The 11801-nt window shown below is 36.6% G+C and overlaps 1 protein-coding gene across 1 annotated transcript; it reads left to right on the forward strand.

Moving 5' to 3' along the window:
* The first annotated feature begins 3240 nt into the window (after positions 1–3240).
* On the forward strand, positions 3241–5803 carry LOC145114307 (26S proteasome regulatory subunit 4 homolog A). The gene is made up of 6 exons (XM_079050306.1): positions 3241–3813; positions 4374–4619; positions 4715–4884; positions 4973–5189; positions 5270–5410; positions 5512–5803. Exons 1-6 carry the CDS (start codon positions 3334–3336, stop codon positions 5593–5595), a joined length of 1338 nt encoding a protein of 445 aa, XP_078906432.1. The 5' UTR covers positions 3241–3333; the 3' UTR covers positions 5596–5803.
* Positions 5804–11801: the final 5998 nt, after the last annotated feature.

Here is an 11801-nt window from a genome sequence, read left to right on the forward strand (position 1 = left end):
GGAGATCAACTCCATGAAAACTAAGTCTCATATTCAAAGTACATTGCTTTGAACATGCTTCTTGCATTAAGTTTTTCTAATCTTACACAAATTGAATAACTTCCACCTATGGAAGCATTTCCATATTCCCATTTTGACTATCACTTCTGAACAAGAATTGTCTCTTTTCAGAATAGGTCAATATGGTCCTTCCAAAATTAACACTATACTTCCAATTGTCCCTGAGCAACCAATCTTTGGTAAACCTTAGATTGTCCTCGATAATTGCTTAATCACTTTAGTCATATCCAATTCTAGACCTTTTCCCTTCTTAATGCCCCAGGCATTTGGAAAATTTTAGAAAGGATGAATATTATAGCACATGCAATCGATCCTATATCCAAAGCATATGGGACACGATTCATGATGTCTCATATAAATACATGATACTAGACCAGTCCTTTTGCTACAATATTTTTTATTTTCCATGTTCTCAAAATTTGACTATGAAAAGGGATGCCGTAATCATAATCGAATTTTGAGAACACAATATATAGAATTTTCTTAAGTTGAACCAAACCAACATAAAATTCATATATATATATATATATATATATATATATATATATATATATATATATATATATATATATTCTTGACTAAAGATGATCAAAATCTCAATCTAAGCCTTTTAGAATTGAAATGAGGTATGATTTCCTCTCCCTTAATTATAGCAAAACAACTTTTTCAACCCCTGCAACCTCACGAATTGAAACTTTTGTTTTCTATAATTAACATTGCTAACTTGCAATACTTATCATAATTATCATGCTCCCACTAACCTCATGATTATTAGCATAACACTTATGCTCCCAGTAGCTTTGACATGTATCCAGAAAACAGTCGGACTTCTAGAAGTCAATACTTTATTGACTTTCTTACAAAAGTTCAGATTTCTAATACGAGATTGCTTTGATAAGACTTTATCAAAATCATACACCTTATCTTAGATAGTTCACAGGTGTGTCTAAACAATTTTAGAACTATGAAAAGGAATGTCGTAATCATAGTCTCGATTGTTTAGACTTTTGCCATTTCTCACAAGTCCATGTTAGTGTGCCGGTTAACCACGCACGCTCCACTAACGACTTTGAGAATGCAAAGATCACAATTGCTATCTTACTTAAAATCTACTTGGTGGAAGTGTCTCCTCACCATCATTTTCATGAATCGGAGAGAAACCTTATGACCCTTAGATTTTTATGGTGTATGTGTTCCTATCCACGTGAATTTGCTCACAAGACTAGGTTAGTGACAAATCCAAACTCTTATGGATTAAACTTGTGCAATCTTAACTTCTCGCCACCTGGCAGTACAGGACTTGCCATTGCTTCCAAGTAGGTATGCAAACAATTGAGAACATGTAGAACTCAAGTGTATAGCCAACTTTACTGGAATGGGCACAGAAATGTCAATATGTCAACATGATAGGTTATAAACCTCACGTCGTGTGCTAGTGTCAAACTACAGGTTTTTTATTCTTGATTAGTTCTTGAAACTATTTCAGGATCTTTTTCACTCCCACTGTCTGCTTGACCTATAAGACTTTCTTGTCAAATATTCAAGAGATAGTGTGGATTCTAATCAAGACAAACACTTCACACAATTGGCCTTAATTGGTCTTTGTTTTATCCAAAACATCACAAATTACCAATTTCAAATGTACAAGAGTAGAAAACTTTTACTCTTACATTTGACAAGTGTTATAAACCATCTTTAAGATGTATCACTCAAGTTACAATCTTGGAGTATGACTCTAAGACTTGTTTTGGAACGAAGTATGACTCATCTTCTTGATTTAACAATTTCAACAATTCATGACTCCTCTTCTTAGCCATAAGAATGCACTAAGATGTCCTTAGAAGACCAATTGTGATATGGTTCTTTAATCATTAAGATGATCACAAAACATGATACTAAAGTACTCTCCCATCTTTTCAGATTTGAGAAACTTTTATCTTTCTGCCTAATTTGATTATTCTCATTCGTTCTACCATACATCGAAACTTTTCATGACAAATCTTTGAATATGGATTGTAATCTTTGTGTATCTTGTTGGTTTATGTAGATATCGAAGGTTGCTATGACTTTTCGGTAAGATTTTAGATGTAATCGACAAATCAAATGAATCTCAGGATCAGTTCGTTGGTTCGCTCCCTAAAATGGAGTTTGCCGTTGAACTTGATTATATATATAGATTATTATGTTGGTTTAGCATTTAAAAGAACATAACCAAATGATAATTTTGTCAAAGAACATTCACACAATTGTTTTTGTTTTTTTTTGTTTGTGTTCCTTAGTTGTTTGATTAACTTAAACGAACATGAGCAAGTATTTTTTATTTTTATTTTTAAATATTTATTTGGTTTGTTTACATCATTAACAACCTACGTGTAGAGATGCACATTTCAAACCAGTTTTTTGAGAATTGATGGGAAAAAACTGGAATCTTTTTTGAGAACTGGTTAATTTAAAATCGAACTGCTGGTTAGGAGTAAGTTTTAATATATAGTTAAAACCAAGTTTTTACTATAACTAAAACAAACCAGTTTTTAACTGAAAAATTCGATTTTTTACATAATTTCACTCCATAAAAACCAAACCAATTATAACCGAAACCAATTTAGAGAAACCGTTTAAAGAAACCAGAAATCGATTCAAAATCGGTATACGGGGGTGTTTGACTTATCTTTTGAGAGACCAAAAGTCCTTTTTGGAAAAGTTACAAAAAGTCAGGTTTCCTTCTATCCAAAATCCATAAGTAGCTTTTAAAATGCTTTTACCAAACATCTTTTACCTTTTATCTTTTTTCCTAAAAGGACTTTTGACCTCTCAAAAGATAAGCCAAACACTCCTACGTGCGTCTCTACCTAAGTGCAATCAACCTTAAAATGAAATAAAACAATCAAAATAAAATTTTATTTGGGAATGACCAACTAAATACGGGTCGAATCATAAACCGACTCAACATATTGTGGACTTGGATCTTGTACCTAAACGGAGGTATAGTTAGCTATTGTGCATTTTGGACTTTATAAGTTGGAATGTTGTTGTAACCTAAAGCCCTAAACTTGCACATTAAATTCGGCTTCTTTCAACGTTGTAAAAGCGGGTTGGCCCAGATACGATATGCAACCCGATTGAAAATACGGGTCGAATCATAAACCGACTCAACATATACAGCCCACGCCCCCATATATGATAGGCTTTCTTGAAAAGAAAGATAACAAGAAAAGCTTCAAAACCCTCTTTCAGATCCCTCATTTTCTTCATCCACACACAAGCAAATCAATCATGGGTCAGGGAACTCCAGGCGGTATGAACCGGCAAGGTATGCCTGGCGATCGGAAGAACGATGGCGAGAAGAAGGAGAAGAAATTTGAACCAGCAGCACCGCCGGCTCGTGTTGGACGAAAACAGCGGAAGCAGAAGGGACCAGAAGCAGCGGCTAGGTTACCCACGGTGACGCCACATTCAAAGTGTAGGCTAAGGCTCTTAAAGCTTGAGCGAATTAAAGATTACTTGTTGATGGAAGAGGAGTTTGTGGCTAATCAGGAGAGGTTGAAGCCTCAGGAAGAGAAGACTGAAGAAGATAGGTCAAAGGTCGACGATCTTCGTGGATCTCCGATGAGTGTTGGAAACCTCGAGGAGCTTATTGACGAGAATCACGCTATTGTATCGTCATCAGTTGGACCGGAGTATTACGTTGGTATTTTGTCGTTTGTCGATAAGGATCAACTTGAGCCAGGATGTGCAATCTTGATGCACAATAAGGTAAAGTAGGGTTTTTATTTTACTCGGTTGATTTGATAATTCTCATGTTTTTTCCCGGAAGTCGTAACCTAGGGTTTTTAATTATACTCGTTCGATTTGATGCTTCTTGCTGCTATTGGAAGTCATACTCTAGTGTTTCAGATTGACTCGAGTTTAATCGTTGCTCTGTTTATCCAGATTTAATTCAGGGTTTCATATGTTGAGTAAAAAACAATCTGTTATTTCAAAAGCTACCTTGTCAAAGTTGTTTAGTTAAGTTACGATCTTTTACATTGAAGTCAGAAGCCTTTTACCTGGGAACTCATGGATTGGTTTAGGTTGCATAATCCTTGTATTACTTTAAATTAGGAGCTGCTATTATATGTGTTCTTAAGCTTCAGTTTATACTTCAATTGCAATGAATCCAGTTTTGTGTAGATAAGGTTGCCTATTCTATATCTATAGCAATCGGATATTAGGCGTTTCCAAAGATGTATAGATGGATTGTTAAGGTTTCATCATTTGATTAAGCTGTAGGAATGTGCTAATAGTCATCCGTCTATGTCTGTTCACATGTTTAGGTTCTTTCTGTTGTTGGTCTTCTTCAAGACGATGTGGATCCCATGGTGTCTGTGATGAAAGTTGAGAAGGCTCCTTTGGAGTCTTATGCTGACATTGGTGGACTAGATGCCCAGATACAAGAAATCAAGGAGGCAGTGGAGCTCCCTCTGACTCACCCTGAATTATACGAGGACATTGGTATCAAGCCTCCAAAGGGAGTCATACTCTATGGAGAGCCTGGAACAGGCAAGACATTGCTTGCAAAGGTGTGTATTGCATTTTAAAAGTTTTATAAAACATATTTTCATCATATGGATTATGGAATCTTGTTTTGTATTGTTATTTTTTATTTGTTATTCAGGCAGTGGCGAACTCCACATCAGCAACTTTCTTACGTGTTGTTGGAAGTGAGTTGATTCAGAAGTACCTTGGAGATGGTCCTAAGTTGGTGAGAGAACTGTTCAGAGTTGCTGATGACCTCTCCCCATCTATCGTCTTCATTGATGAAATCGATGCTGTTGGAACAAAGAGGTCTGTCTGTCTGTCTGCATTAAGTCCCCATATGTAGAAACAAACATACAGAGCATCTAACCAAGATATTTGATGTTTATTTATGCAGGTATGATGCCCATTCTGGAGGTGAACGTGAAATTCAGAGGACTATGTTGGAGTTGTTGAATCAGTTGGATGGATTTGATTCAAGAGGTGATGTGAAAGTTATACTTGCCACTAATAAAATTGAAAGTCTTGATCCTGCTTTGCTTCGACCTGGACGTATAGATAGGAAGATTGAGTTTCCACTTCCTGACATCAAAACAAGGAGGCGTATATTCCAGGTACACACTCTTTCTTTAAACCTTGTGTAGATATATGTATGTATATGTGTATATTAAGGAATGTTTTGATTATTATTCAGATACACACATCAAGAATGACACTCTCTGATGATGTGAACTTGGAGGAATTTGTGATGACAAAAGATGAGTTCTCGGGGGCTGATATCAAGGCTATTTGCACTGAGGCTGGATTGCTTGCTCTAAGAGAACGTCGAATGAAGGTCAGACATTACATATATAATCATATTTTGTCTTTGTATGAAAAAGATTTAAGGGATGACATATTTGGAGATTAATCGTATGTGGTTTACTTGATTTGCAGGTGACACATCCAGATTTTAAGAAGGCCAAGGACAAGGTTATGTTCAAGAAGAAAGAAGGTGTTCCAGAAGGGCTCTATATGTGAGGAAACATACACCTTTTATATTTGGACATATGATCCTGGCCTTGTTGTTTGTTTTTCACCCAGACTTCATTTACAGTTGGTTAGGAAAGCTTTATGACATACATGCTTGTGTAAGTGTTTGTTGCTCCCTATTTTGCGGGAGTATTTAACTATGTTATTATCTTGTCTTGGTTGGTAGAAAATCAATCAAACACTTTTTTTTTTCTTCTCTCTAAAATCTAAATGCATGCATGCATGATGATGATTGATGATGGTATTGTAAAAGTTGGTGAAAGTCATTTGACAAAAATCTTGGATTGCAGCTGTTTGGTGTGTAAGCAAGCCATGAGAACTCGAAAAGTATTTGAAATCAACTTGGCTTTAATTGAACTGAGTTCTTAGGCTACTCATCGAGTATTAAAATACCCGGGTTTGTAAAGCTTGTGAGCTTAATAGAGTTTTATAAGATAACATATATACCCACTCTTTTATAGGCACCTGACAATTATTTTAGTTTGTTGAATTGATTATATGATATTAATTGATTTAGCCCCGAGTGTCATGGACTCAAGTTCGGCGTTACTTCTTGCCCGTGCGGCGTACCGATGTCTCCCCATAAAATCCCGATATTAGCCCTCCCAAATTACGTATGCTAATTGGTTTTGCCCTGCCATATTAGTCCCCAACCATTTGTATCTTTAGAACACTACGGCCCCTTTCATTGTAACACATTTCAGTGGCTCGGCTAGACCACAACTACTAGCATAACAACGCCATCGGGATACGACCATTGTAAAACTCGTCGAGTCGGCCGATTACTCGGCCGATTACTTCTTACTCGGCCCTTTGTCGATGCGAGTTACAGAATCTGAGTACTCCCCGATCGGCCCCTGAAGCGAACAATGTTGTAAGACTCGGTCAACTTGGTGATTAATATGTATAATATACATAATGATTTATTATTTAACACACATACACATGATTATTACTACATATATATCTTAAACTTTTAGTGATAATTCACGAAGGGAAACCATCGTGTGTTTTTCAGTTTTTGTGTACTCACATGCATCTAATTTTGTTATATATTTCAATAAACTTATGATTTTAACTTATGATTTTGACATATATAATTCCCCTAAAAATATTTCTACATGAATACCGAATCCGATTACTCCTGAGTACTCCCGAGTACTCGCTACTCGGTAGTCGGTCGGACAGGTACCGAGTAGCGAGTTCTACAACCTTGGATACGACCCGTCTTTTTTAACCCAATGACAAACTCATCCAGTGGTATGGTCTACGTCTTCTTGGTCTTCACGGTCACAAGATATTTTAGCCTGTGACAGGAGGTATTAGTTTATGTAGTGCCAAATTAAGTTCTAGTTTAGTTTATTTTACAGAATATATTACAAATTAAAAGTACCTACTATTAGTCTAATTCTTTTCTGGTCCCAAATCAAGTCCCAAATCAGTGTATTAATTACAGTACATGATATAACACCCACTTATGTATTCATACCTGAGATATTTATGGATTTGGGAAAACCTTTTTGGTCAGCTTTCTTGGCTATATCCTTAACTACAGCACTTGAGGTCAATCTTGATAAATACATAAGAAGTAAGCATCCTTTTAAGTTGATGCTTAGGCATTTACTACATATTTTCTATGCTCTTTTTTACATATTTAATGCATATAGTGTCTAATATTTATGTAGTTGTTGGTTTATTTATTTATTTTTGATGCATGTCGTGATGTTGATGGGATACATATTCTAAAGTGGTTTCTGATTTTTATTTCCTATTGTTGCTTTTTTAATCACATCCAATATAATGATACTCTTAATGTAGTTTAACGATATTGCATTTTTTAATCGAGTAGAGTCGAGCTAAACTTCAAAGTCTTGAGTATTTACAAACTCAAGCTTGAAAATCAAGGTTCAACTGAGCTTCGAGTTGAGTTTCAAGCGTGACACTATTTGATTTGGTTCATATCGATTACACCCTTAGGATTGCTCAATAAACCTCCAATTATGTAGGGGCAGTAACTCAAATAGCTTCATTTTCTCCTAGTTTTGGGTAGATGAATTAGAGATTATGCTTAGACCGATGGGTATGGAGCGGGAAAGGGAACCTCACCCCGGAACATAATACCGGGGCTGTGGTTTAGGGGGTGCGGGGAAAGGGTGAGGGTAGGTTACCCCTCCCTCTCTCTCCTTGCGTGATCGGTCAACATTTTTTTAAATTTTTTTTTAATATTTATTAAATTATATATATACTAAAAAATTATAAAAAATATATTAAAATTCATGGTTTTAATTCCCTATAAAACGAGTATAACATTTGTATAAAATATTTTAAAAATAAAAAATGAAAAATAAAAAAATTAAAGATTGTGAAAGGTGATCATTTTCTGCCTTTTGTTGAGTGAAAAGAGAGAGGAAAACTGACACTCAAAAAGTAAAAGATGAAAGATGACCATATCCTCCGGTCTTAAAGTTAGTGGTTGCTGTTTTCTTTCATCCTTTTGTTTAGTAGCACTTTATATAAATAAACGATTTGAGAGTTGATTAATTGTCTTCACAAATCCCAATCGGTATTAAAGCCCTCTTGAGGCCCACAACACTAAGGATGTCACAAAGCCGTGGTATCGAATATATGGCCATCTAAATGTGAAGCTTCATATATTGTGCAACAAAGAAATGGTTATGGGCGTTCCTAAGATAAATGATGCTATCGACGATGTGTGTGAAGTCTTTCATAGAAGAAACGACATTGTGAACCAATTCCAAAGAAAGCTAATCAGAGCAACCAGGAGAGACAACTTGCACACACAACCTTATGTGGTCTACTCTCACCATGTATAAAAAATGAGAAGAACTATATAATAACATTATTTGATGATTTTAACAAGAAGATTTTTTTTTTTAATCGGAGAAAGGAAAGATGTTTGGTGCATTGAAGAATTTTAAAAACTTGATGGAAAAGGAAACAAAGAGCAACATATGCAATCTAAGAAGCCACAAGTGAAGTAAATTTAGTAGGGAAATCTCCAATAAAATCTCAATATTTTAGTTCGGTTTATAAAAAAGTCTCAAACTAAATTTTATTTACAAAAAAACACAGAATACCGGCTAAAACTTCGGAAAACCATTTTTCGTTGGTTTCACAGATTTAGTCGGCATCCCGTCTTTTTCCGTTAATTTTGTCAAAATATTGAGACTTTTCTGAAGATATCCTGTTTTTAACCGATAACCAAAATATTTTGACTTTTCTAAAGATTATATTAAATTAATCTATATTATTATAACAAATCATTTTCATATAAAATACAGTTGTTGCTAATTTTCTAGGTATGAAAAGGTAGACTAACTACTCACATATTGTTTGCTAACAACCTCAAACTCTCACCATGACACCTATTACGATGCATAAGAGGAACACAGAGAGTTTGAAGTGGTCAACAAACAATAAGGGAGTACTTAGTCCACATTTCCATTCCTAAATTTGCAACAACTATATTTCCGTTGTTTATAATGAAAAAGATATGTTACGTTTATAAACAATTTTTTAATAATAATATACATTAGTTCCAATGTAATTTTCAGAAAAGTCTAAATATTTTCGGTTATTGGTTAAAAATAGGGCAAGTTTCAGAAAAGTCTTAATATTTGACCATATTAACGGAAAAAGACGGATTTCGGATGCATTTGTGAAAGCGACCAAAAAGAGTTTTTCCGAAGTTTTTCTGTAAATAAAATTTAATTTAAGACTTTTTCATCAATTTGACTAAAATATTTGGACTTTATTAAAGATTTCCTAATTTAATAACAAGGATGTAACACCGTAAATTTTCAAACAAAATTTTCATTTTAAAATCACATAATTCTCATAACACATTTCACAAAAATTCCTTTTATTTAATTTACAAAACGCAACTCCATAATTGTTTGATTAATAATCCAGGATCCTCAAAACATAACTCTTTCTCTGGTGTGTACAATCAAGCTGACGCCTTCCCGCGATCCTGAGAAGAACCTGAAACACATATCGCATAACACGGTAAGCACGAAGCTTAGTGAGTTCCCCAAAATACCACACATATCTCATTAGCCTCTCATGGCTATAGCTCAATAAGACCCTCCGGTCAATGTGTCTCAATGGGACCCTCCAGTCCCACAACTCGGGTGCACCCTCCAATCCGGTATCTCAGTGAAGACCCTCCGGTCTCACAACTCGGTTTGGACCCTCCGGTCCTGTCTCAGTGGAAACCCTCCGGTCCTGTCTCAGTAAAACACAAAATATAGCATATATATCACACAGACAAAATGCATAATATCACATAACTCAAATAAGCACATAAGACCCTCTAGTCACACAAAGGTTACCACTCTAGGTAAGTATAGTGAGAAGACTCGTCTCGGATGATGAACAACTCCTATAGATGTTGCTGCTGCACACCGACCTCTAACTCTGGACCAAAATCCACAGTTACTCAATTAAGATCTAAGTCCAAACCCTCACTCTTTAGGTCTAAAGGTAGTCCACTAACTAGCCCATCAATAACCTAAAACTCATTGGGCCCACCAAGGCCCAATAATGAATGGGCTCTCCCGAGGCCCAACTCTCAAGTCCAAGTGATAAGCCCAACTCAAGGGCCCAAGACACATATATATTCCTCTGGTCCAAAACTCTAGTGCAACAAGCCCAAACTCCAGGCCCAACACTTAAGGGCCAAAATGAGACTTAGCCCAAAAGTCCACAGTGAGGTTACGCGGGGCGTACCTCCCTCGGTACGCTCAACGTACGCGAGCATGCACAAAATCTGATCGGGGACACCAACCCAGTACACGGGGCGTACTAGGATTACGCTCGGCGTACGTCCAGTATGGCTTTTCTCACTTTCTTGGTCTTAACCCGTTAAGACCTTAGCTCATATCACAGATCTGGACTCTCTAGAAGCTCTTACTCCATAAAGTCTATGACTTTAAGCCTTTGCATGGCTGGTAAAGTCACAAACACCCAAAACTCTCATTTTCTCATCTCAAAATGCACATATCTCATGCATGGGTTGATTCTCACGTCCAAGACCTCATTTTTAAGGATCCTCTCCACTAAAAGCACTTAAAAGGACAAATATTAGGCTCTGGAGTGCAACAACTCATAAAGCTTCAAGTTTTGGGACCAAAAACCCTAAAATGGACCATATCATGCACAAATCAAAAGGATGGGAAAGCTTTGAGCTTTATACCTTCAAATGATGCTCCAACCACAGAAAAGCTCAGATCCAAAGCCTGGACTCCAACTTCATTCTCTTCCATGCTCATTCTTCACTCCAAAAATCCCACAAGAACACTTATAAGCTCACAATGGTCACACAAGCTCCATGGACGAGTATTTAGGATTTGAGAGGGTTTATTGTCTGAGGATGGTGGCCAGGAATGAGGCCATCTTATTCTTTGTATAGGGACACCCCCTCATTTAGGGTTTCATTATGTGCCTAGTACGCCCAACGTACCCTATGGGACGCCCAACGTACTAGGTGGCTCCGCTTAAAAGTCACGCACATGAGTACGCTAAGCGTACATACACGTACGCACAGCGTACTCAGCTGCCACTTTTCTCAAATAAGGGACTTATCTTGCCAAAACTTCAAACTGTCATAGTTTCCTCGTTATTAGTCCGTTTCCAATGAACCTCATATCTACGGAAAGGTGACGAGAAGCCCTACGCTTCTAGCAACTTGTCGCTGCCCCGAGGCTTCCTCATGCCCGGGTTGCAGCCCACGAACCCTAAATCACGGACGATCCGGAACATGATGTTACAATTCTCCCCCACTTGAATTAGATTTCGCCCCCGAAATCGCTCCTTATCAATGTCACACCCCCAAACCGAAGCGGCGGAAACGTCCGGGGGTGGATGACTTCATGTTAAGTATCACAACACATGCATCATAGTAATAAAAGTACAACAACTATTGTATTAATAAAGTATAAGTTATACATATGTATTCAAGTCATTATATATATGACATCAAAATTTATATTACAAAAGATATAAGACGTGACTCTATACTACTCCGTCTTCTCAAGATCCCGGGGATGTACCTGTCTACTGGTTCCCTGAGAATACAAGTATTTTGAAAAGAGAGTATCAACATTTAAGTTGAGTGAGTGCATAGGTATTTATGTTTAAAAGTTTGCTATCTGATCCTTGAAAGAGAGAGT

This window comes from Lactuca virosa, chromosome 5 (genome assembly GCF_052849685.1).
Source record: "Lactuca virosa cultivar CGN04683 chromosome 5, Lactuca_virosa_CGN04683_v6, whole genome shotgun sequence".
NCBI lineage: Eukaryota > Viridiplantae > Streptophyta > Magnoliopsida > Asterales > Asteraceae > Lactuca > Lactuca virosa.

Coding starts and splice junctions, on each gene's coding strand:
- LOC145114307 (XM_079050306.1), top strand. CDS start 3,334: ATGGGTCAGGGAACTCCAGGCGGTATGAACCGGCAAGGTATGCCTGGC. Junction 3,814..4,373: donor CAATCTTGATGCACAATAAG/GTAAAGTAGGGT, acceptor TCACATGTTTAG/GTTCTTTCTGTTGTTGGTCT. Junction 4,885..4,972: donor GATGCTGTTGGAACAAAGAG/GTCTGTCTGTCT, acceptor TTATTTATGCAG/GTATGATGCCCATTCTGGAG.